Source organism: Cebus imitator, unplaced genomic scaffold (genome assembly GCF_001604975.1).
Source record: "Cebus imitator isolate Cc_AM_T3 unplaced genomic scaffold, Cebus_imitator-1.0 Scaffold421, whole genome shotgun sequence".
Classification (NCBI taxonomy): domain Eukaryota; kingdom Metazoa; phylum Chordata; class Mammalia; order Primates; family Cebidae; genus Cebus; species Cebus imitator.
The window spans coordinates 1,117,636-1,145,013 of NW_016107736.1; the positions used below are offsets into that span (position 1 = coordinate 1,117,636).

The 27,378-nt window shown below is 35.9% G+C and overlaps 1 protein-coding gene across 12 annotated transcripts in view; it reads left to right on the top strand.

Annotated features, from left to right (window-relative positions):
- The window catches only part of MBNL3 (muscleblind like splicing regulator 3), a 109,688-nt gene extending 89,407 nt beyond the window's left edge, over nt 1–20,281 (top strand). For 7 of the 12 annotated variants that reach the window (XM_017509797.2, XM_037731807.1, XM_017509794.2 and 4 more), the window contains 7 exons: nt 4,114–4,302; nt 5,382–5,612; nt 9,798–9,948; nt 11,937–11,972; nt 14,376–14,470; nt 15,219–15,292; nt 17,011–20,281. In XM_017509797.2, coding sequence (XP_017365286.1) covers nt 4,114–4,302; nt 5,382–5,612; nt 9,798–9,948; nt 11,937–11,972; nt 14,376–14,470; nt 15,219–15,275 — 759 coding nt within the window. In that variant the 3' untranslated portion in view covers nt 15,276–15,292; nt 17,011–20,281. The remainder of the gene's footprint in view (nt 1–4,113; nt 4,303–5,381; nt 5,613–9,797; nt 9,949–11,936; nt 11,973–14,375; nt 14,471–15,218; nt 15,293–17,010) is intronic. The other 5 variants (XM_017509789.2, XM_017509798.2, XM_017509790.2 and 2 more) reach the window with 3 other exon arrangements.
- The last annotated feature ends 7,097 nt before the right edge of the window (nt 20,282–27,378 follow it).

A 27,378-nucleotide genomic window follows, 5' to 3' on the forward strand; every position in this document is an offset into this window, starting at 1 on the left:
TAGTATTTAAAAGAACATTTTAGTGAATACCTTAGTATTGGTTTACAAAGCCAAATGTTTTCAATTTGTGGAATCTTGCTACAAATATTAAATTTACGTCTTGATATATAGGTATATATAATATATATTTATATATATTATATATGTAATTGGTGCTTTACCCCAGAAAGTGATGGAGAATTTTAAGTTTTGAAATCCTTTAGAACCAAGGTTGGTGAACTTTCTTATAAATGGCTAGATATAAATATTTTAGGCCGTGAGGTTCAAGAGGCAAAGTTGAGGGTATTATATAGATACTTATATAACAAGAGAGGAAAGAAATATTTACAGTTTTTTGTAATACAGGTCTACTAATGAGCACAATGAAATTTGTAGATGGACACTGGATTAAGAATTTCCTATAATTTTCATGTTTCATCAAATATTATTCTCCTTTTTTTTTTTTTCAATCATTTAAAACTGTAAAAAACATTCTTAGGTTGCTGGCTGAATTTGGTTTACTGGCCCTACTTTGCAGAGCCTTACTCTAGAACAGAGATTCTTAACCACTAAATAGTTCATAACCCGACACCAGGGGTGAGTGTCATGGGGTCCTTGATCTTGTTGGGATCACAAGCAACGTTTTTTGCATACATGAATTTTTCTGTGGACAGAGTCTGCAGCCTTCATCTGACTCTTGAAGAAGTCATGGACTCAAAAAAGATTAGGAGCCACTGTTCTCTAGACATTTCATTAATTCTTAGGACACATTTACTGAGTGCCTGATAGTTCCTAAGTGCTCTGCAAGTCACTGGAAACACATGGGAATTTCTACTGCAGGAACTGATACTGCTAGAGACATGGGGTTAAATAGTTGTTAGGTAGTCTTGTTCATAAAGCCTGTTGTCACCATTCTTGCTGGTTGACAAGACTCAGAAAGATGAAAATTTATACCTGGTTATGGGAGGGACAACCTTCTCTTATTTTCAAGTATTTAGTAAATGATTTAGGTTGGAATTTAAATATCTGAAACACTTAAGTGTTCAGACCATTTCAGGCTATAAAGATAAATCAGAGTCAATGTATTTAAAACCTTTTCCTGTACAATAAAAATTAACCCACAGATAGGTTCATGTTAGCTCAACTGACATCAAGGGCTGAGATATATGTAGAGACAGGATTAAAGTTGCTTATTAAAGCTGAGCTTGTGAGCTTGCAAGCTGCTTGATTTAACCCGTGGCTGTTAGTCAATGCTAAGCCCTTGAATGTTCAAATTCATGAAATGGAGTAGTTACCCTGGGGCAGAGGTGGTGGTGAGAAAACAGAAATGTCCAACTGAAAATAAATAAGCCACTCAGGAGTTCCTGCCTCTGCCCCAGGATTGAGAATGGAATAGCTTGCTTCTTCTCAGTAAACAGTGTTATAGAATGTATTTCATACTCAAGGAGGAAATAGTTAGAAGAGCTAGGACACTAATTTTAAGATCTAAAGATAGCATAGTATAGTTTGTGGTAAAACCTTTGAAAAACCTAAATGCTTTCAGCAATCCCTTTACATTTTATATATAGACGAACCATTAATTTATAGCATTTTCCACACATGTGGAACAAATAACAAATCTAAGAAAGTTTAAAAGTATTCCCCCAAAAAAGCAGAATTTAGCTAGGAGAATTTCCCTGGTGAGTCACCCCAAAAAAGAAAAGAAAAAAATTACAGAAGTAAAAAGCTACCATAAACAGAAAGCATTGCTTAGACATATATTAGACTTCAATATTGTTAATTGATCAGCATTTATTAGTGATTAATAACTTTTTAATCTGGAAAATTCTCCCACCTCCAGATCTTTCAGTTCAAAAATTAGTAGATGCAATAATGGTCCTGCTGAATTTTGTAAAAGGCAAAAGCAAAACGTATGCAGGAGAATGGGATAGTGACTTCAGTGAGAAATTTACCAGGAAAGTCGGAGACAACAAAAACTCAAGTGAAGTGCACTATTGTGTGCTTCAAAAATGGAGTTTTTCTCACCAGAGATTCTTGCTGATCTTGAGATGACTATGAATCATTACATTTATAAAGTCTGCTTTATTGCTGAAGCCTGCCTGGGTGGCTGTTTCCGGAAAATTTCCTTCTCTTCATATAAAATAATGTCACATCAGCTAGTTCCTGAGCTTAACATCTCATTCCATGACAAGTATCCCATATTCCTGTAGTCTTTTACATCATAAGACCTAGTTAGACTGGGTCAGCCCTTGGCTATTTGCCCCCAAACTTTAGAGTCCCTCTCCTGACTACTCCATCATCTTTCCTGGCACCTGGCATTCCCTTTCTACTTAAACGTCTTGGCAACCATGCCTTTTTTACTTACCCCCGTGAGTCTTGCCAGTTTTTTGGTGCCAGATCCTTCCTGCCCTTCCTGATGTCGAAATCGGCTAATTTGATAAACTCACCTGAGGTAGAACACTAATAGGGGAGTGCTTCCTTCTAAGCTGAATATGGTTTATAACAGACTCTTCTTGGAATGCTATGTGGGTAACAATTTCAAATCTGTGTGGGGATGGGGCAATGAATATACATTGCCCCTCAATTTATATTCCACAATCTGTATTTAGAGTTGTTTCTATTAATGTAACTTAGCAGATATGGGCACAGTTTGGTAAATGCTACAAATTCAGGGGTTTTTTTTCACTGGAAAAAATTGTAAAACGCAAGAAAAAACACATGTGATTAGTAATACACAGTGAGACACCACCAGTTTCACAATAACTATAGAGTCATTATTAGAAATATACGACATTTAGTCATGATTTAGTATTCATTAAACTTTTAAAATGTATCATTGAGTATATCTGTCAACCAATCATTCACTAAGTGTTGGGCGCTATAGGGGAGATGAGAACTATCAAAGCAATAAAACCACATTGATAAGAAAAGATACCCACATGTGGAACAAACTGGAAAACAGCAAAGTGATAAATAATATGGCCACAAATAATAAAGGAAATACACATATTAAACTTTTTGGTCCAGTATCTTTGAAAATAGAAAAAGCAGTAATAGCTTTTTGTATTTTGGAGGCTTTGTTTTTTTTACGAGTTACATTCTAGTTTGTATACCATATAATCCTGTTATCTTATCTCTTTCTGCCTAACAGGGATTCCTGTAGCATTTCTAGTGCCTTCTTTTGAACTATGAGTATCATCTGGCCCCCTAGATAAAGACAAGGCTATGCAAGTCAGATTAGCTTGTGAAACAGGACCTCTAGGATGACTACAGTAAACAATAATTTCTGGTACACTTAAAAATAACTAAAAAACTATAATTAGAGTGTTTGTAACACAAAGGAATGATAAATGCTTGAGGAAATAGATACACCATTTACCCTGATGTGATTATCACACATTGTTTGCATGTATCAAAATATCTGATATACTCCATAAATATAGATGCCTACTATGTACACATAAAACTTAAAAATTAAACAAAAATAGGACCTCTAATTTAAAAAAATAACAAAATGTAATGGACTGTACTAAACTCGTTGTAGGTAGATATTAAAGGACTCACTTTTTCTAATTTACCCCTTTCTTCCTGAACTCCTTCCTGTGTTCCATAATTCTCAGCGGACCAAGAAGAGAGAAGCACAGCCAGTGTTTGGTCGTACAGATGGGGCCTGTGGTAGGACACACTGCCTTACAGCCAAGCAGTATTGATGGGGGAGAGGAAGGAGGAAGGAAAGGGACTGAACGCAAAGGCCATGCCTGTGTAAGGAAACAAGGAAGACAGTCCATATATGTAATGTCATTGTTGACATGGCTTTTAGGGAAAAAAGAAAGAGTTGAAGGAAACATGTTTGGAACAGACTCTAGCGATGAGATTTAATTTGGCTAATTCATGACTCTTAAAATCATGTGGCTTATTTTATCAGCTTACAATAAAGTTATTAAAGAGATCTGTTGGCTTAAAAGCAACTCCTATATGGCAATTAGTATAAGACTAAAAATAAATCAGAAGAAACAATGGTAGATTTTGATGTGGCGTAAGTAATTTTGATGTTTCTGAAAGAATGCCTCCATGTGTAATGATAGGAAGAATCTGTTTACCTCTAACATCTTTTTTTCTCTTTTAACCATACAGGGTTCTTTTCCTATGGCTCCGTCACTTCCAAATCCTCCCATGGCTTTCAATCCCTACATACCACATCCTGGGATGGGCCTGGTTCCCGCGGAACTTGTACCAAATACACCTGTTCTGATTCCTGGAAACCCACCTCTCGCATTGACAGGAGCCATTGGCCCAAAACTGATGCGTTCAGATAAACTGGAGGTATTTGTGAAGATATCTATAAATACCTGTAGAATAGATATTAACCTTATGCATAAAGGAACATTCTCAGAGCCCCATGTGTTGTGTGTTTTAAATAAGAGTACCCAATTTTTTTAGCTTATGGGGTATAACCTCAGAAAAATGTTAAATAATTTTACTACTGCAATCATACCTTGATATAACATGCATTGATTCAGCTGTATCGCAGATCAAACAATATTTTAAGTGTACCCAGCCAGAGACTGTGAGATGGCACAGGAAGCCTCTGTGGGAATGTTCCTGTTACCCAGGCTCCAGCTTTCAGAAACAGATTACTGTATTTGTTAATGAGTCCCTACTTGCTAGAATAATCAAAGTGGGAAAAAAGTAGACAATATAACTGTATGATTGCAGAATGTAAAGCTATATGAATACAGAAGGTATATAAGTCTCATAGTGCCTAAACTTCTTTCTCCATTTTAAGACTGATGTGCTAGGTAATAAATACCCCAGATGCCTAAGAAAAGAAAATCTAAAAGAAATTTCAAACAGCTTTTTGATTTATTGAAGTCCTTCATTCTTCTCTTGTTATTCTTTGTACATTGCAATAACTAGTCTTTTCTTTACAAAGTCAGCTCCATTTGCAGCCCCTTAAATGCCTGGTGATGTATTGTAATAGAATTTGATTGTACATATAACTCAGTTATAGCTCACAAGTTGGCTATGGAAAACCACCAATGCACTGCTGTGTGATAAAGACTCATCTTGGACTTTAAAAACAACTAATTACTTTTAAGACTGTGTATTAACTGGAGGATTAAAACTGGTTTTCAGTAATACTTTTAAACATCTTTATTTCAATGTAAGGACAACCTTCCTTTGGAGAGAATAGCAATTTTTTCTGGGAATAGAAATTCTGTCTGTTCACATCTCATAGTGAATATGTCTTTACATTATTCTTTATCTTTTTAGATTTGTTCTTAAATAATATATCCAATGTATGTATAATTACTCTTACATTCACTGGCAAAATAAATAAAAGCCAGTGAGCTTCCAGTCATCAATATGATATGTGTGTATATGCGTGTGTGTGTTCTAAGGTTTGCCGAGAATTTCAGCGTGGAAATTGTACCCGTGGGGAGAACGATTGCCGCTATGCTCACCCTACTGATGCTTCCATGATTGAAGTGGGTGATAATACTGTGACAATCTGCATGGATTACATCAAAGGTCGATGCTCCCGGGAGAAATGCAAGTACTTTCATCCTCCTGCACACTTGCAAGCCAAACTCAAGGCAGCTCATCACCAGATGAACCATTCAGCTGCCATGGTAAGAAAAGACCTGCACTTGTGGCCTGTTTCAGAGTAAATGATTTGTATATTCCTCAATTTGTCTAATATCCTGTAACCATAATAATGGATGGTCATGAGTGGACCTTAATATGAACAGTCAAGGTTATAAGCTGGAAAAGAACAAACCTATTTATTCTACATTATGTACTAAGATTTTCTAAAGATAATTATTTAAAAGCTTTACTAATGCCTTTAACCTACTGTGCTCTTTTTCCCATTTTCAGAGAAAGGATAAATTATATGATTTAAACAGTCAGCTATTTTTGAGTGCTTTTATAGTTTCACTACCCTCAATATCCTAGAGAGGCAGAAAGTTGCCTCTGCTCTGTGAGCCACTTTCATGGGCACTTTGCTACTAACATCCTTAATGCCTTTTTTTTTTTTTAAGTTAACATATTCAGGTTTTATAATTATGTATTATTTCTTTTTTTTTCCATTTATTTATTTTATTGCATTTTAGGTTTTGGGGTACATGTGAAGAACATGCAAAATTGTTGCATAGGTACACACGTGGCAGTGTGATTTGCTGCCTTCCTCCCCATCACCTACATCTGGCATTTCTCCCCTTGCTATCTCTCCCTTTTAAAACAACGCACTTAAAACATAGGATATTAAGTAGGTTCCAATTTCCTAAAGGTTAAGGCCACCTTCCTCTCTGGAAGCATAGTATCAAGGAGAGCAGCCTGCTTAGTCTAGAGGGAAATTTTTATGTGGTTGGAAGCAGAGGCTGACTTTTTTGTCTGTTTGGTTGGTTGGTTCATTGGTTGGTTGGTTGGTTTTTTTGTTTTGAGACGGACTCTTGCTCTGTCACCTAGGCTGGAGTGTAGTGGCATGATCTCAGCTCACTGCCACCTCCGTCTCCCAGGTTCAAGCAATTCTCCAGCCTTAGCCTCCTGAGTAGCTGGGACTACAGGCGCGTGCCGCTGCTTCTGGTGAATTTTTGCATGTTTTTGTAGAGACGGGGTTTCACCATGTTGGCCAGGCTGGCCTTGAACTCCTGACCTCAGGTGATCCACCTGCCTCAGCCTCCCAAAGTGCTGGGATTACAGGCATGAGCCACTACACCCGGCCCAGAGGCCTAACTTTTAAGTTGCAGTAGAAAGCCAATTTTGGGGGAACAGTTAGTGCTGTTTAGTAACACTGAAAGGTAGGAAGCAGGAGAAATACTTGTGTAACACTGCAGTGTGATCGCTTAAAACGAGCAATTCTCGTGACTGAAGTTTGCCACAGCTGTCCATTGTTTTAATGTGCTGCTTGCTATATCTTTCTTTTTCTACCTGGACCTTTCCTTGTGTAATAAGGCATAACAGCCCCAATAAAGGACAAAACCCACAGGAAACCTCATGTTCCCTGGGTGTAGAAAAAGCACTGAAATGACCCTGAAGCCTAGTAGATGCACTGTGAGCTAAATCTCCTCGCAAACATTCATAGTTCAGACTCCCATGGCAGACTTTGCCTATTCACAACAGAGAGACACTTATTTTCAAACATCCCTCATAAGAAGGTTTTCCTCATACTGAGTTGAAATTTATCTTGCTGCAACTGGAACTTCACAAAAGAAGTCAATCTCTGTTCCAAGTGAGAGTGACTGTCATGTTTCCTCTCTAAGCCAAATACTGCAAATTTCTCCTACTTTTCGTCGTAGATTATGGTTTCAAGGACACAGTACCATTTTCGGACTGGCTCCGCATTTTTTTTTCAGAACTGAACTCATTACATCGTGAAGGATCTGAGCACCAAATTGGAACAAACTTATTTTCTCCCTTGATCGGAACAATGTAGTCTGTTAATGAATGTTAAAAAAGACTTTACCCAATGCTTTTTGTCTTAAATGCTTTTGAATGGGAGAATTTTCAGCTATGAAAATGGCTTTGTATGCAGCTGTCCATTTCTGATTATTTGAGTGCGTTTGATAGAATGCAAAGGTTACAAGTCAGCCCCAAATTTCCATGTAGAGAGCTAAATATTACATCATAGGTCTTCAGTTGTTATTTGTGAATATCAATATAAAATTCCCTTTTAAGTAACTGATCACAGCAGGATCTTAGCAGTGAGATCAAGTTGGCCCACAGGAATTTGATAGAGGTAAGATTAAATAAAGGAGGGATTCACGAAGAAATTCAAGGTTTTTGTATTTTTTAAGGACTCATAGGGGACATGCTTTGTAGAAGAGATTTTTACCTTGTTCATATATATAGCTCAGGTTGAGTTCACAAAAAGCAGTTTGTATTAAAAAATAAACAAAAAAAGACATGAAGGGTTGATATTTAGTTCATCCACAGTCTCTCACCTCTTTGACAGGTTTATGAGTTTAATAGTACAAGTACCACCCAATCGGAACTGGGCACTGACCCATCAGGATAAACCTCAGCCATAAACAAGCCGTACTACCTTACCAGCATCTACCTGTCAAATGTTCATCTAGGTTTCGCCCCAATTTGTAGTTTGCTAGGCAATATAACTGTGGTTCTGATGATCATAGCATGCTGTCAACTTTCAAGAGAAAGGGATACTCCCCATTTATACCAAAGGGAAATCTTTTTAACAATCCATTAAGTAAGCCTTCTGCCTTAGTCAGTTAAAATGTTCAGCAAAACCATTTTCTCCCAATGGTGATAAAAAGCATTTGAAATGATAGATTTTGTTTTATGGTTTGTGATTTTAGTCTTGACCTTTGTCATCTGGCCCGCTGGGATAAATTTGGAAATTTTATATCTCGAAAATTCCTCAACTTATTTTATCTTACTCTTCTGGCATGCTTCTCTTTATTTAGGTGAAATAAAAAGCAGACCTGTTACAATGTGTGCATTAACCTAGAGTTCCCAAAAGAAAATAGAGATACGTTGAGACCTTTGTTATTCACAGGAACGAGGTCATGGTATTACCCTTTGGACACGTGGCAGGATGGTTACTGAACACAAGTATTCCTGTTTCCTTAAAAATTTGGAACATACCTAATTGTTGTTGCTGGGACATGTTTATTAAGTAACGTGCAATTTACTGAGAGAGAAAAAAAAAAGTAAAGTAGTGTTAAACTTCTCCAAAGAATATGATCCAGGGGCAAGTTTGACTGAGTATTATAAGCACAGTGGGATTTTGAAAAAACTGTAGACATGAAAGGATACTTTAAAAATGCTAACAGCTTATAGAATTAAACCTTACAAGAACTTAACAAAGCAAATGGTACATGCTGAAATGCACAGCAAGCCTCTATGAATAAGAACTGCATATATTTTGCTAACTATCTATATAGTATCTGGATGAGGTAGGTGGTGGGGGAGGAAATATTCATTTGCTTCTTCCTTACATGTGAGGAAATATACAGTTTTAGGATTTGAACTGGAAGTCTTTGTATAAATTGGATTTTATTTTATGGGATGACAGTGTCAGACTGTCATCTACCAACATCTGTTTTATCACTTATGTGCCATTTATGTCCTAGATCTGTATTGGAGTTTTATCTGGTAGAAATGTCTTTCCTGCTATATCAGTTGTTTTTGCTAATCTCACTTTTATAGATTCATAGATGAGTATCCCTGAGATATTAGTTTTAAATGATTGTTTGCTGTAATAGATTTCTGTCACATCCTGCTCAAATGAGGTCTAAATTAGTGAAGTTGAAAACCTTTTTTTTTTTTTTTGCATTTTTTTCTGTTTTGGATTACTGCTCATCTAGTGGACTGCCTTTTATGTTTTTCCCTTAAGATAGGCTCTCACTCTGTTACTCAGGCTGGAGTGCAGTGGTGTGGTCTCAGCTCACTGCAGCCCTGACCTCCTGGGCTTAAGCAGTCCTCCCTCAGCCTCCCAAGTAGCTGGGACCACAGGAATGCACCACCATGCCTGGCTAATTTTTCTATTTTTTTTGTAGAGATGGGGTTTTGCCATGTTGCCCAGGCTGGTCTCAAACTCCTGAGCTCAAACAATCTGCTGGTTTCAGCCTCACAAAGTGTTGGGATTACAGGCATGAGCCACTGCACATGGCTGTGAACCCCCTTATCTCTGCAGTTGGTTACCTTGCTGTTGGGCCACTGCTTATCCAGTGTCTTGCCCAATAGATACCGTTATGGAGGATTTCCAGGACATACCTTATATAAATGGTGCTTGCTTGGTTTGAGTACATTTGTTACTTTCTCTAGTACTAGTACCATCTCTCGCCCTACAGGCCCTGCAGCCTGGTACACTGCAGCTGATACCAAAGAGATCAGCACTGGAAAAGCCGAATGGTGCCACCCCGGTCTTCAATCCCGGTGTTTTTCACTGCCAACAGGCTCTGACTAACCTGCCGCTCCCCCAGCCGGCGTATATCCCTGCAGGTGAGAACACAGCTCTGGGCACTGCAGCAAGCTTGGTGATGTTGTGAATGTATACAATGCAAAGCAGCTTTCAAAGAGCTTTTGTAGGGGGACTGTCGATATGTATTTTGATTAAAAATAAAACAAGGAAGTTATACTTGTCTGCTGTTATCTAGAACTACTTGTTTTTTTTATAATTCAAGAAAATTCACGGTTTGAAATCAAACTAGGAAAAGGTATCAACATTTTTCTGTTTAGTATTTCTTGGTTTTTGCTTATGGTTAATTCACTTGGTTTAGTCTCAAACTAATTCCCTGACTCTTAGGTATCATTTTCACAGACAGTAAAGTGCTGTCAAAAAANAAAAAAAAAAAAGAAAGAAAAGAAGAAAAAATTCCCAGCTTCAATATTGTGGAAATGCATTGTCTGTATATTTTTGATATGCCAAAGGTAGTTAAAATAAAATTACCCTTAAATGCACAGTATAGTATAGTTTACATTAAAAAGATAGCTTTAGCGTGTAACTCTTGAATCAGTTAATATAAAATACATAGCAATTTATATTTTCTGGCATTTTGCAGCATATTTTGTTATCCCCTACATTCAGCTATATTTAAAAGCCTGTTTTGCACCAAATTGAATAGAAAATGTTAAGCCAGAAATTTGTTCAAGTAGATATTATATATCGGGGGAAATAATTTACTTCCAGTGGTTTAGTAGTTTAAGAATGAGCATATAGTCTCTTAGGAATAAGTTGAAAATTCTAACCACTGGGAGTACAGTAGGTTTGGTTTTTTGGTTTTTTGTTTGATTGGTTTTTTGCCGGAATGCTAAATGCCCCAGTTTGGAAACTATTTTTAAATGAAAATAACATAGATTCAAAAAAATAATTTAGAAATACTTGTTAATACTGGGACTTGAGAAAGCTTATTGGCTAATTAGTAAATAAATCAGCTAATTAATTTTTAATGGTAACATAAAACACGTCTTTAATTAGTAACCACAGTAATCCTTCATGCCATCATTTAAATTATACAATTTTTATACATTTACATAATAGTTTCTGAAAGGAAATATGGAATTCTTCAGCACTTTCTTACATCCATTATAATAAGTAGCTGCTGATATCTAGCAATTTAGACATGTTCTCCCAACCTAAGAAAAAAACCACATAATGTCCATTCAGTAAAAGATAAAACCAGTATGAGTTGATATGACTTTATTCCTGGCATTTTTTTTCTTCAAAAATTATGATAACTTACCTACACATTAGATCACTCTACCTTGGCTACTTCCAATTTGTATTATAGCTATGGAATGAATTCAATAGTCAAGGTGGTTGAATATAATAAAATATATGTTCATTATAGGTTTTCTTAATACTACAGTTACTTTGGTTCCAAGTTTGAATTTTTTGCCAGACTTGGCCAACATAAAATCTAGTTTCATAAGCAAAAATGTTAGAAAAATTTCCTTCCCCTTAATTAGTAGCAACATAAAAGCCTGTCCAGCTAAGAGGTCTCTCTTACGGGAAAGCCTGTTTGCCATATATTCATAGTTAAGTCCTACTGACTATGAGACAGTGGAGGAGACAGTGTTAACAGATTAATACTCTAAACAGAAATACAGACACCAGATACAAGATTCTGGAGTGTATTTAAAAAATGGTACATATAATAAATTTAAATTATCTTTCTTATGACAAAAATTATTTAGGATGCATTTGTCCACAATAAATATGTAATTTAAGTGAGCTGATTCTTTTACAGAAAAATTATAGCTCATTTTGTACCTAAGAATCCAAGAATTATTTTGATTACCTGGGTTTCTGATCTTAAAGCTAATCTGTAATTGTAAACATGGGAAATTGTTGGACTTGCTTGTGCTGAGTAATTGATATTGCAAAGAAATAATCTTTCTAGTTAAAATAAATGTATTTCTATCAATAAATCCTTAATAATCAAATATCTCTTTTCTTTACTTTCCATGCTTTTCTGCGTGGTGTACAGGGCCAATACTGTGCATGGCACCCGCTTCAAGTATTGGTAGGTTTTTCTACAAAAATTCTCAACATTTTCTAATCTGAAAAATGTGTTTTTCTGTTGTGACTATGAAAGATGAATGACTGAAAGATGTGGCTGGAAATTTTCTGAGTATGTTAAGGCTTAACATGGTGCTTTCTGTTTTATGTCTTTGTAGCATCAAAATAGCCCTGCTTTCTCAAGTTCTAGTTGGTTGCCACTGTGACCAAATTCTGGCCCTGTCATTTCTCTATTTCTACCCTAAAAATAGCAACTGAAATATTTTAAAAGGTTCCTTTTTCAATATTTGAAACTAGCCAGAGTGGGCAGTTTTGTTCTTTGCTTAACATGTATTATTTAAAAATTGTAAAATACTTAAAATATCTAACTCGTAAAGTACAATGAAACAATTCCTCTCTGAAAAAGTTATCTATAGGACTTAAAGCATTCAGTGTTCCCATGTTGCAAGAGGATGAGTTCAGCACAGTCAGAGCATTCTGCAGTGTTCTGTAATGAATTCTGCAGTGTCCTAGCCTGAAGCGCCATTGGCACAGAAGCTAGGCACAACAGAATCATTTTGAAATGACTCTGGGTGTTCTGTGATTTTTTAACAAGCAGTTGCACACAGATCCTCTTGTTAGTCACTAACACAATATGGTAGCCATCTTTAAGCCATTTTATTCAGCACCCAATACTGAAGAGCATGAGAAAGGAATGGGGAGTTCACAGCTCCTACAGTCCTCATGGGCACCAGGAACAGGAGAAAATAGCGCTGTTTTATGCAAGGAGAGATGATCCCACCCTGTCCCATTCTATCATCTCATATCAATCCAGGCCATCCCCACCCTTTTGAGAGTTTGCAACAAATTGACCTTTGGCACCTTGGTGGACCAGAGTAGATACAGAGCCTCAAAGGCACCACTAAGAGGCTTCTTGAGAATAAAGGTCAAAATGACAACCACATAGTAGCAGCACTCACTAACATAGTGAGGTCTGAACCCTGGCAATGGAGGTGAGGCCCCTGTTACTGAGGGGTTGACTGTCTTCTGTAGGAATAGTAAACATTTCTATTAATACCAACAGGAGCACAATATGTATACATTGTAATCGTAATGTATACAATTAGACTTCTGCAAGTTTAAGAAATGTGTCTTTGCCTTCATATTTTGTGAGCTTTCTTGGAGATGTTCCCTTGTCCATTCACTTTCAGAGCTCTGCTTAGGAATGCAAACTGCATTCTTCAGTGAGTCTGCTTCCTGTACAATTGCTGCACTCCCAAAGGGAAAACAAGAGTGTTTGTAGAATTGGCATGTGAGACAACAGGGATGGCTCTGGGCAATGGGTAACTAGAGCTGAGGAGAAGGGATAACTATGGAGTTTCTGTTAATCACCATTTGGGGTATATTCTCAGTTTCTGTGGCATTGCAAATGTCAATCTCTCTCTCTCTCTCTCTCTCTCTCTCTCTCTCTCTCTCTCTCTTTCAGTCTCTCTCTGGCCATTCATTTTCTCTGTAGACTTTCAGAAAATCTGAATTTAATCTTTGTAGACATGATAAATTATTACATATGTGTGCTTGCCATTCACACATTAATTCCCCAGTTTGCTTTCTGAAATGAGCTAGACATCAGAAAGCAACCCGAACACTTTCTAAATGAGGTAGGAACTAGAAACGACAAAGAGAAAACATCCTGCAAGAGATTTCATAGCTACTAACCATTGTAGCTATAATAGTTGCTGTGAGGACAAGATTTACTATGAAGTACTCCATGTATTTGATAAATGGCCAAAGTTTCCTAGGAGTTTGCCAGAGAAGTACTTAAAACCCCGCATGCATCGTTTACTGTATTATTCATATCTGCCCCCCTACCACATACCAACCAGTCAACCTATCATGTCTTTGCATGCAGATCAGGTAAGTATACATATAACTGTCCATTTGCACTTGCAAATCTAGTGACAGCATTCATGTCCGTAAGTGAGCGTAAATTCCAATTTACGATTCCCTAATTCCATTTTGAATGTGCAATCCAGTTACTTGTCTGTTTAGCTTCAGATAGATAGATAGCCCCTGTAACATCGGATTTTTGTTTTCATATGCATTCATTATAGCTCCTTCTAAAAATTTAGGCTTTTGAGTAAACTACAATGGGATTCTGCTCGAAAACTTACTAATTGTTTAGAATGGTTCCATATTCCATATTGGTAACTATAATTGGCTTTCCCCTTTTCTCTTTTTAATTTTCCCCCTTCCATGCTGTGTTGCTTTGCACTGACTGTGATTGCATGAACACCCTGATGTATTCGTCATTATGATGTCACATTGCTTGTTGCTGTGATACCTACCACACCTCATTCCATCATAAATATCATGGTTGCATAAATCCTCCACGCTCCTGTGTGTTGCTTCTATGGTTTTCAACTGAAAGTGCCCATGATGCACGGTGCTACACCTACCACTGTGTCTGCAGCAACAACACCTGCCACCAACGTTCCCTTCGCTGCAACAACTACAGGCAATCAGGTTTGGCCATTTATTTCAGCTGTTCAGATCGAGATAACTACAATGTTTTGGTAATGCACGGTATATGCTTTTTGGATTGGTGAGATTCTTGTGTGTTTCTTAAGCCATTGTCACATTTAGAGTTTTTATTTGTGTGTATATTCTAGAGTGCTGTATGTGCTTTGCTATTCATCCCAAGATGAATCAGTGGAGTTTTGCTCATTTCTAATTGGTTACCAGATGTCGCTCTTCATATTCTATATCTAATTGTTGGTAGCAGACCAATCCTCAAGTGTATATACTTAATATTTCTTAAATGCTTCCTCATTGGTCAAGAGAAGAATTTATTTTACTGCCATTTTTGATTATTGTGTTTAAACTTTGGCTTGGTACAGTCATCACCTTTCCCTTCAGATCCACTGGAAAGAAAACAAAATACCACATTTCTTTCCAAGACACAGATATCCTTATCATTTCCCAGTGATTGCATTAGAAGTTCCTTCTCATATGGACATTAGATGTGCTTGTTTCTTTGATTTTTATTTGCTTTAGATATTTCTAGGCAGAGTTTACAAGGCAAATTATAAGTCTGGGGGGAGTATTGAAATTATAAGGAGATACATAGAATAAGTATTGTATAATATTAGGGCCATTTTGCCTTATTAAAGTGGTAACCATACTTACAGACTAACAGTTCCACATATGTAACAACAAAAACAGAATTATCTTAAGAAACTATTTTAATCTAAAATCTTTTTTACTACTATAGATGCCCCAATTATCAGTAGATGAACTGAATAGCAGCATGTTTGTTTCACAGATGTAGACGTTCCCAGTAGAACAGTAAGTTTCTTTAAGTATTAATATAAATAACATTTATAGGTTACCTTTTTTATTTGCACAATTGCACTTACTAAAAGGGTTTAGCAAATATTTTCATTAATAGACATTGCTTGTGACTTAGAGTTTAATTTACACACTATAAGTTTTCCAAATTGAAATGTGAGAGCAAATATGCAATATTTTTTATATGGCAATGACAGCTGGTACTGTCTTTTCCCAATGAGCTTACACATTCTTGAATGTTTTCCTGTTATTAAAGGAATATGATTTGTTAGCCATAGGCAGAGATTACTTTTGAGTTGTAATTCTTTAACCATTTTATAGCTTCATTTTTTTTTTTGAAAATCAAATTTCAGGGTTTCACTGAGATGATTATCTTAAACACAGTAAGGACTATGCTTCTCATGTGACATTGTTTTGAATTTTGAGTGACATAATTTAGTAATTGAGTCATTATTTTCATTCCAATCATGTCTCTTTTTAAAAATTTTGGTGGTTGTTGTTGGATTTTTTTTCCTCCTTTACCCTCGATCTCCTCATTGCCTGGTGCTCATTGTGGCACACACTTCATTTGAGCAACCATTCACTTAGAACATGTGACTTCTGAAGCCACTGAAGACTCCTGGGTATTTTAATTAATTCTAGGGACTTACTAAAATAGTGTACCAATTCTGAATTGCATATCTTCGTCATCGAAAGTTTGAAGTTCTCACACCTGGAGTGTGTCATTTGGTTGAAGGAGGCAGCAGTTCTGTTACCTAGTGAACTAATTCCCCAGATCCTAGCTAGCCCATCTTTCCTGTTGAGGACACATGAGCTCAGAACACGAAGTGTTCTGGACAAAGCTGATAGCTGACTGGACATTAAATAAATAGGTCCCCTCGATCATAAGGAAGGATTTTAAAAGGTACCTTTGAGTACATAGGATAAATGAAGGAGCTATAAATTGTAATCATTTCCAGGGGTGTCATTTGGGATAGTGGCAGCTTGGGAATAGCACTAAACATGAGAATGTAGGTTTTGCCAACACTTGCCCAACTTTCATGTGTTGCTTTACATCAAGGTAAACAAAAGTTGTCAAATTAACTTTCCAACAGAGCATGTTTGGGAAGAGCGATTCCTTTTTGCTTGATTTTGTTAGCAAATATAGAGGTATTTGGTAGAACATAATCACTTCAATATGTAATTGAAAATGTCTGAAAATGTCTCTAAAGTTTAAAAATGTAATTTTGTACAATACAATGCCCAGATTTCACAATTAGGCTATTTCTGCATGGCTCTAAAACATTCAGAGAAAAAGTTGGAAGTGTGTTTAATATTTGCATATTTCAAAATGTTTGGTAGCAAACATGTTTTCTCAGTACATGCCAGTTGAAAGAGGTGGACACATGGGTGGACATTCAATGAAAAGTTTTGGCACTGAGTAGATAGATAATGCCTTAAATGTTGGAGTACGTCTCTGTTAGCTTAGGGCAGTTCTCCACATTAGCACTCAAAGGGTACCATAGACTATCATTGTACCATAGACTATCATATATACATGGCTCTTTCATGATTATTCTCAGTAGTCCCATTTCAATGTGAAATTTAGAGTGGGGATATTTTGGCACTGTTTAACAGACACAACTGGAACAAGACCTGCACTCTATTGATTATTCGTTCAGTAACCCTTCAATATTTCTCACTCTCTTTTTCTTTCTTTTTTTTTTCCATTTCAGCTGAAATACTGAACAGCAGAGTTATGGAGTATCAGAATCTTTCCATGGAAACCTCCATATGGCCTTTGTATATATATTCTTGTATTTCTTCTTCTACCAACACTACAATAAGCGTGGTACAGTCAATATATTAAGCAAAGCAAACCTGCCAGCCAGCAAATTCAAATAAAAAATAAAGCATTAAAAATCAATGGAGATGTTAAACAGAACATGAATAGAAAACTAATAACTACCATCCGTCTTATTTGAATTATCAAGCAGAACATGACCATAAAATTTGGTAACTTGTTACATTACTCTTTGTCATTTTCTAATAACCATGCTAAGTGAATTTCCAGAGTGAGCTTTTGGCTTACTGTATACATTCTTAGTGGATAAATTATTCATCTGTTTTTGATTTTGTTTACAAGATAGTCTATTGGGTTGATTCAGAATGTAACAAATATATTCAGTACCATTTCTTGTATTGTACTGTGTTGTGCTATGTAAGGTTTTTACATGCTGTAGTGTTTTGCTGTATATGTGTGGTATTTGATTTCAACTAAAATGTTATTAGTGGGGAACAAAAGTATATGCTTAAAAACATGACAATTTCATGCAAATATGCTCTCTCTATATAGAATATTTCTGTAGGTTTCTTGGGACTGACATTTAAAATGCCTCACTTTTGAGTGTGCACAAAACCTGCTCATTAACATGCATGTGTATAATTTGTACCTGCAGATCTTACATTGCATAATACAATCAAATTGCTAGATTTTTTAAAGAGAGAAATAATTACCTGCACAAAGCAGAGAACTTCATAAAACATTAACCCCTAATTCACTTTTCTTAAATAGCTTGGAAAATAAGATTTTACCTTTAAATGAATTTCTCAGCATTTATACTAAAAGTTATGTAAAGTCCTCATTAGATTTTTTTGTGTGTGGCTTGAGAATCCTGTCTCCTAAGTTGAGTGTCTAAAACTGAGCCATTTGTCATCTTCAGCTGAAAAACTGATGCTTGGGAGCTTAAAATATGCTAATTACAAGTTATAAATCAAACAGAGAGATGGGGGCATGGAGATAGTTTTTACGTACTGGAGGAAAGTGTGTAAAACCATGGCTGTGTCACCTTTTACACAAGTGCCATTTTCCAAATGCAAATGGCTCATGCTCTTTACTCTTTGAATAGCAAATAAGATGCAATCTAGTAAAAGTCAGTCAGGGTGAAAGACAATTGGTTACAAATGAGGACTTTCCTCCTCAAATGGACTATCTTCTGTATTGATCACAGAAGGAGCCTGAGTACAGGTTTGGAGAAATGGCTAGGACAGGAACAGGGAAGCACTTACAACTATTCCTTGATTTAGTCAAAAGAACTGGGAAAGATGGTTGTAGTTGTCTTTAGCTTCAGTTCAACTGAGTTTCGTTTTGTTAAACAGTTCAGCGGAGGAGAAAGCATCTGTGATATATGGCAAGTGTCCCCCTGCCCAAACTTTAACATTAGAGCCTCTCACATTATAACCATGCCTCTTTTTTGCTTGTTTGGATTCGATTGCCTTTATATATGTTTGAAAATGACAATAAAGAGGGTTTTAGCACCCTTTGGATGAGACAGAGTAGCTATACTCCTCAGAGCTCAACTGAATTCACATTATTAATACCTATGAAATAATTTTATAACAAAATAGTAATTAATTCCTGTGGTGTGTGACATATCTCATCCACTCTACTCAGTTATTAATGTTACTATTATTATACAGTGGTGGAAACATACGATATTTTACATCAACTAATAGATTTAACATTTTCTAGTAAATAGGTGTTCTTCCACCAGAAAGTATAAAACCATGACAAGTAAAAAGTAAATCTGATTGAGGATGCCTTAACCTGGCTAGAAGTGTTTGAATCACAGAACAATGGAGTTAGCAAAATAATTTTCATAGTTGATGGAACCGAGGTCAGGGGCATATGACTTGCCCAAGGCTACCTAGCCATTGTGGGACCCAGAAATATCTCCTGCCTCCAATTGTTCCTTCTTTCCAGGTTTTTTGTGCTTCAGAACATTTGAGGCTCTCTCCCAAGGCAGACCCATTTGGCTCAGAATACAAGAGAGCAAAATTAGCTTTCTGGGAATTGATATTCTGTTGATCGTAATTATCCATCCAAATCTTGATCAACAGTGCTTTCTAAACAGCCTTGCTTGTATTGATCCATTGTCAGCTGTTGACAGTGTTGGTGGGATTAGAGATCAAGAGTTGTCCTGACTTTTACCTATGGACTCTCTGAACCAGTTAATTTCTGTTTCTGAAATCTTAACATTTGCTATAGAAGAAAGTAGCATATGCCTTTTTGAAATTGCTCACGTATGGAACTGAGTTTTGTATGATCTGTGCCAGTGCCTCTCCACAAGAGTAGATCTGATTACATGAATCCAGGAGGGATGCACCTGAGCTAGTATGCATATATTTCTTAAAAGAGACAAGAACTTTTTTGTGCAAAATGAACTTTTGTATAGTTTGACATCTGCATGCAACGTACTATCTCACTTAACTTTTTCAACTTTGGGCAAAGATGTACATAGGCCATAGATAACCTAGAGTATAGCTGTTTTCATGTTGCATTAACCACTGGAAGACATTAACAATGACTTACTTTTTAGTAAAAAGTTCAGTGAGAGATATTTAGGGTGATCGTATTTTTGGTGCCACAATTTTCTACATTGTTGGCATTTTAAAAGTTACTTTGTAACTGAGTGTAAAGAAAGAAAGAAAGCTCAAAGCCCTAAAGTTTTGATCAAATTGAAGAGTTTTGAGAGAAAAACATACAATTTAAAATGGCACTCTTTAAATTAGATGTGCAATGACTTATTCAAATTGTCTTTATTCAAGAAAAGAAAAGAAGAAAGATAAGTCACTAGACTATAAATTTCCATTTAAAAAGACAAGTCACAAAGCGAATCAGTGACTCTAAACAAAAATTTACTGAATGAATTGTATATATAAAATTCTAATCACTTATGATTCTTAGTTAACATTTTATAAGCTTTATATTTTACAGGGGCTTCTTTTTATTTATCCAAAATTATTGCTTTCATCCATTTTTCTCAGCCTTTTGCAAAAATATGCAAGAGTGCTGAAACTTGGATAAAAAGGGTCATGTATACAGAGAAAATAATCTAAAAGTTATCTTTAAGAGGATTTTAGTAGTGTCAACTTTTTAAAAAAGTACTACGTGACCATAACATACATGTATTTTAAAGAGGGATTAAGATTAAAATAAATGGATTCATAAAATTGCTATTTAAATACAGCATTTACTTTTGCAACTGGAGCATGATTCCAGAACCAGCTGTGGCATTTCATTTCACTTTTCTAGATCAGAGCCTTTGATTTGTAGTTAATCATGATGTGGAAAGTCATCTTCTCTCGACTCCATCAATTTTCTCCATCCATTTTTGAACATGCTGAAGCACTTTGATCTTGCCATAAGTGTTGTCCTTTACCACTAGGCGGTGTTCACTAATAGGAGGGCCTCAAATCACCTGCTCTCCAATTTAGGAAAAAGCAAGTACCTCCTCCCTACCATCAGCAGAAACAGAATGAAATTGATCTTTGCAAATTGAATCTGTTTTAAGTAGCATTACCAATAAGCATAGTGATGTCTGAATAATGAATGATACTTATTACATTTTATTAAATAAGAGAGAAAGTCCTTGTGCTACTTGAAATGTTATTTGGTTCTCTGTCCCCCTTTGAAGAGTATACATGAGGATTCTCTTAGGTAAAATGCAGCCACAAGTTTTCGGAGTTCCTTTAGTCTGTAGGGTAGGCTATGAAGTACATAATAATTAGAAACGGAAATCCTCATTCTTTTTCTCTCAAATACATTTCACACAAATTGAAATAGAAATAGGTAAAATTTATTAGGGAAATCTGATTTCCCAATTCCGATGGATAGACAGTAGACTTGTTTAACCAGTGCCTATAGAAGGCACTAGAATAAACAGCATGTCCAAGAGTATAACAACTTCTTTGTAAATTTATTTGCTAGCCTAATCAAACTGTAAATATAACTCACTAATTGGTACCATGTTTTTATTTTTCTTATTGTTCATTTTTAAGGTTTTATTTTATTGCTTTTCTGTAGCTCTAAGTAACTAATGAATTTAATTTTGAAGGAAAGTTAAAGAAAGTTTAAGCTTTTACTGCATGGATTCAGCTCACCTAGCTAGGTTCTGAACTGACACTGAAGTATGACAAGATACAGATTATAGTCCAAAATTTTCCTTCACAGTTCACAATTTAAGAACAAATGTAACTTTATATACAAATAATCATTGATAACTAATTATATTTAGTTGTTGCTTTGGCGACAAAACTACAACATGGCTACCTTTAGACATTTGTGTGTCTGAACATTTTACTTGTAAACTATAGGTAGTTTGTGACACTATGAGCATGGAGAACATACAGCTCAAAACTGAAAACAGACATGGTTGAGTCCTTTTTTTAATCCCAAAGGCCCATATATAAAAGCTGAATTTGTGTCCTTGTGTGACTTTTTGTGAAAAAGTTTATAACACATGGATTCTAGAATCAGGCTTGATAGTTTATAGAATTTGTTGTGTGGATTGGGTTATTCCACAGTATTGAGACTTCAAAACACAATCATTGCATTTTTAATACATTACCTGACTTTTTTTTATAACTTTATTCAAAATTACTTTATTCAAGTGGTATAGCTGAAGCTGCAAAAATTCTGTTTTCTGGAATTACATACACAAATATATGTACATGAGGATTCAAGCATGACTAAAGCCTCTTTTGAAATTAATTCATATTTTTTAAAGTATACATAAAGATACTGTGGAATGACCCCTTAACAGTGTTTAAGAAACATATGCTGCAGTTAATTGACTGTCTCAGTTAGGGTGCGGATGTGTGAGACACACCTTTTTTGCACTTATGTACATAGTCCATGAAAGCAATCCATGGAGCTTTTTTTAAATGTAAGAAGTCTGTGATAATAGTGGAAAAGTTAGTAAGAGAGAGTTATTTCTAAGGCTTTGAAAAGGAGGGTGTTTTTGCTCTAAGACTTAACTAAAGCATAAAGTTGCTTTGCTGTTATGGAGGCTTTCTAGTTTGCTACAGGTCACCAAAAGAGAAGGCTAGTAACAAGTAACAGGTCAACCTCAGCTAACAGCACTGAACAGGAGTAGAATAGCTTTATCATTTAACAAGATCATTAGCAAAGATTGTTTGCTTTTTAAATTAATCACCACTATAAAACACACACACACACACACACCCCAGGCAGGTTTCTAGAACAAATTTTCCTTTTTCAGTGGTTGCAAGCAGTGAAATACCTCATTTGTTACAAGATAGTTAGTCCCGTTATGATAGAATCCGATTTCATCTTTCAAAGACAGTGATCAGCTGATATATGTGTCAGTTAAAATGTTTATCAATTAATAGATATTTAAGAGACAATCAAATTGTTAATACTGACCACTGTTCCTCCTTTAAGATCCAGTTACCAAAACCAAATTGGCAACCATTGAAAGATTATATTTAAGGGTTAAGGATGGCCAGCATAGGGCAGTTCATTCCCTTCAACAAAGGAAAAAAAAAATGCCCCTGGCACAACTTTATAACTGGCTTTATTTACATTGTACCTGTTCAGTGGAAGCTGTTTTCTGACCTACCTTTAACAGATTACAAAGTATTTCACTGTGCCACTTCAGCCTCCCACTGTTTTGTTTTAACTAAACAGAAGAGAACCAGCCAAAATCTTATGTAACACAGGAGCTGGAAGAGAGTGTTTCAGTCTGACCATCTATGCCCATTTTAGCTCCCACAACACCTATAGATAGCCATTTAACTTTCTTTTTGCCCCCAGGCAATGAGACCTAGAATAGGTCAAAGTTAGAAAGGGTAAGCATCTAATCCCCACAGGTACTTTGAGTACCTAGAGAAGGAGCCCATCCTGGGGTTGGTAGAGTTGCTATGCTACTCGTTTTGATAGTTCTTACTTACAGAGAAAGAAAAATAAACCAAAGCCAGAAAGCAATCCAAGCCTTACAGTTGTCCAATACCTCAGGGCCAGTTGGCTAGAATTTTCTCTCCCTCAGCCCATAATCACTTAGAGTTAGTCATACAACAAACAGCCTGACAATCTGACCAGCATTTCCATTGATATAAAATGTAAGCATTCCTTCATTCTGTAGTTAGGAACTCCAACTTCAGTCTTATCTCCAACATAATTTCCCAATTTAACCTGTGTACTGATATGGACATTTCTCTGTGAATCTTCCAGATTCAATAATATATTTTTCTAAGGTCAATAGAGATATGGCATTTTAAGTCAGGAAAAATCACCTATAAATTAGTAGGAATAACCATAGAAGCATCACAAAAGATAGAGTAGATGGCATGGTGTGCATGTTGACAGCCACCAGGTCATACTCTGGGGTTTCATCATAGAGGCTGTGTTTCAATAAATAAGAAAAATTATGGAATTAATTATAATAAATGCATGTAACTGAGGCCAAAAAAAAAAAATCCTCTATTACTAAGCTCAAGAAAGTATTTAGTTTGACTAATTTGTGCTGTTTCCAGCCCTTTCGCTTGTTCTTGCCTGTAAGAGAATCACTAATACTCAAAAGCTGGATTATTGAAGAGAAATTTTATCTTTAAATAGAATCCATCCACAATTATTATATATGTAAAGAAAAACTGAATCACTATGAAATAAGTCACAGCTCTTTGCAGGTATTGCAAAATCCTCGCTAGGCATCTACATCATATTAGTTTTTTAAAAAAATACCTCTGTAACAAGACCTAAAAGTAACATAACTATTAAGCAGTGCTTTTTTTCTCCCAAAGCATACAAGCTAAAGATTTATCTGTCATAAAACTGCATGGTTCCAGAGCTTTATTTCTGTGTAGAGATGCTATATGTTAGTGATGGAAACAAATTATTTTGTTGCTATGTCTTTTGTATCTAGCAGTTGAGAGAATGATATGACCATCATATCACTGGATTATGAGAATGAATGCCCTTTTCAAATTGAATTTCTTTTTAATATTATTGTTGCTGCTTTAACATAAAATGAGCCATTTGTTCCCATGCTCCCAAATTACAATGATTTAAATTTAAAAATTTTTAAAGGATTTTCCTAAATATATTCTTTTTTACAGGGCTAACTTTATGCCTTCATATAACAACAATTTGGAATAATGTGAAAAATGGAAGCACATAATTTGGGTGGAAAATGGCAATTAAAAATACATATAAGAAAATTATTAGCCCTGTGCAACATTATAGATTTAAATAATGACCAGAATATTTCATGAGTACAAATTCTTCCCGTAGTATTTTTCCTCCCAAATGCAATAGCTCATTCCTTCAGCTGCAGATGCTTTGATTTTTTTTTCAAGTTATAGTGCTGTAGTGCTTGTTTATGTTTAAAAGTGCACATTTTGCAACTCATTTTAGTATGCTACTTCTTTGTTTATTTTTTGTTCTTTTAATAAAGTGCATAAACTTCTTTGTTATGTCTTTTTTATGAATCCATATTCACTAGGAGTTCATTGAAGGCTACTCATGTTCTAATATTTTAATCCTAATATTCTAAAATGAAATTTAAATTTGTGATTTGGCTCATGTTATATTTCATACATAGAGTAAACTTATTTCCAATAATAACATCAGTATTTTGAATTATGTAGATAATACATGCATCATGTTAGGCCTATTACACGTGTAAGATTGAAGTTATTAACACAAGACACTTCTATTTTAGTAAAAGAAAAGTAAAATTTTTGAGAAAGCTTACTAGTTTCTATTGTGCCTCAGAAATCCTAAGGCATATTCTAAGATACATTATTAGAAATTTCTGTTTGCCAGTTACTCATTTCTATCCTGCATCCCCAGTGGAACATATGAAACCAGTGTTGTTCATTTCATACTTTCCAGATGGGCATCAATTGTTTCATAACAATGAGATGCATGAATTTTTCCATTAAAATGTTTTCTCTCACTTAAAATTGGTTATCTTCAACAAATGCACAGGAATAAAAGGATGATCATTTGTGTTGTTTAAGAAAGTAAATGTACTTCGGTAATACTTTATTCTGCCTTATTTCAAAATGCTTCAAAAACGTGAATCTGGAACTTCTCTGCATTGACCTCTGTTCTGGAGTCGGGCTGATAGAAAACTGGGGTGAAGAAAGTTTAGATCAGAGGCTGTGGCAGAGCAAAGTATTACTGATGTGTCTCTTAACAGTGAAGAGGGTTAGGGAGGAGGTTGGGTCCTTGTCAAGTGTCAGTTGCCCTATACATAGTTCCCTTGCCCCTTGTGCCCTGTTTTACTATTTCTAAAGTGATTCCCACAATGGCATTTCTTGATGAGCCAATTTTGAGCCACTTAATGTGTTGTACGTATTTCTGTGAGTCTGATAATACCAGCACTAACACCAGTTCAGTATACAGACATTTACAAGAAGTCTTTGGCCTCTTCAGAATTCAATTAATGTCTTTCTCTTTGAAGCTGCTGAATGATAGGTAAGAACTCATGGCAAGCATTCCCAACCATCATCAAAGTGGAGACTTGGAGTTTCTATTGGCTGGAAGAAAGTCGACCCACAGGCAAAACCAGATGTAAACCAAGTTTGTCTTGGGTACTTTTCAAATTCTTTTCACAGCATCCTTTTCTCATCCCTCATGGTGGCCTCTGGCCCTCAAAAATCCTCATAATAGCAACTTATCAGGCCTGCTTTCTCTGATAGATCTGGAATTTTCCCCTTCAGTACTTTCCTGTTGTGCTTCTCAGACTATAGAGAACTGCTCATAGTTGAAATCTAAGAGACGAATTACACTATAGTGTTCAAGAATGGCCGTACTAAATGTGCTGCCCCTCATGGAAGTGTTCACATTTAAAAAGGCATGACTTTCCCATGGGCAAATATCAGACAGCTACATGCATAGATAAGGGAGATTTATTTTACTTAAGCAAACTTCTAGGCATGGAATCTCAGTGTTTAGGTGCAGAGATGGAGTTCCCATAAGCAGTGCAGTCATTCACCACCTCAGGAAGGCTAAAAAATGAAGACTCATAATTTTGTTATTACCAGGAAAGTTCTGATATGATAATGAACCTAAAATACTGACTAGATAGTGAACATCCTAAAATTCCACTGACCAGAATGTACTCCCATGGTCATCACCTGTAAAGAGCATAATACAGTGACAGGCCAGATATATGATTATAATTCTGGATTAATTTAATGCCTATATTTGTTAAACTTCAACAGATGGACACACACCCTCTGATTTTCTACTTGGCTCTTTCCTGTACTAGAAATGCATATTTAACTAAACCCTCCCAGCTATTCCTTTCAGTGCCTGACTTACACTACTCCCTTAGGCAGACGGACAGTGGGTGTCTCCGGAATAAAAGCCAAAAGCTCCAAACAGGATTTTGGATGCAAAGGGCAGCCACCAGGAAATAGGGTGAGCTTTGTAAGAGGGACAGACTCTCTGATTCCCATCTGTACAAACATGTCCAAAGCAAAAGCACAGCATTCTAAAGTGGATACAGAAATTAGTATACAAAGGCAGTTCTGGTCAGTGTAGCCCAGCATTTTTGTGTTGTGCATGGAAAGAACACAGTGAAGAGGCAGGCAGGGCATATAGTGCTAAGTGCAACAGATATGCGCACACAAATCCAGTTTTCCTGATGAGAGAGAGGGAAGTATCTCTTCATACATGATGTAATGCAATACATGCATGTACAAGTACAAAGAAAGATTGATTTTTAAAAAATCAGAGTAACTGGATGCAGAGATGTAACAGCACCTGCTAAAGCAGACAGCCTGTTCATTAAAAACTGGACTTGAGGGAATGGAGAAATAATCTGAGGATCCTCTAGTCAGCATGCTTCTAGAGACCTTATGGCTACAGAAGATGATGATCAACTCATAGAGGTATAGTAGGCAATGTAGTTCTCAAGAAGAGGGTGGGAATGCATAAGATGGGGACTAAGACTTTGCCATTAGCCTTTATGAGAAAGAATTGAACAACTCTTTGTTGGAAAAAATGGCTGTTAAGGGAGAATCGTATCTGTGTTAATTATATGTATTTCTATATAGTAAGTAGTTATTGATGTGCCTTTGTTAACCATTTAACTATTTAATAAATATGTGTGTGTAGTTTATTCAGAGTGTTTCAGTCCTTCTCAATTTCTATAAACAAAGTCCCAAGTTAAAGAAATCAACTTATGGGGATATGAACAGACACTTCTCAAAAGAAGACATTTATGCAGCTAACAAACATATGAAAAAAAGCTCATCATCACTGGTCATTAGAGAAATGCAAATCAAAA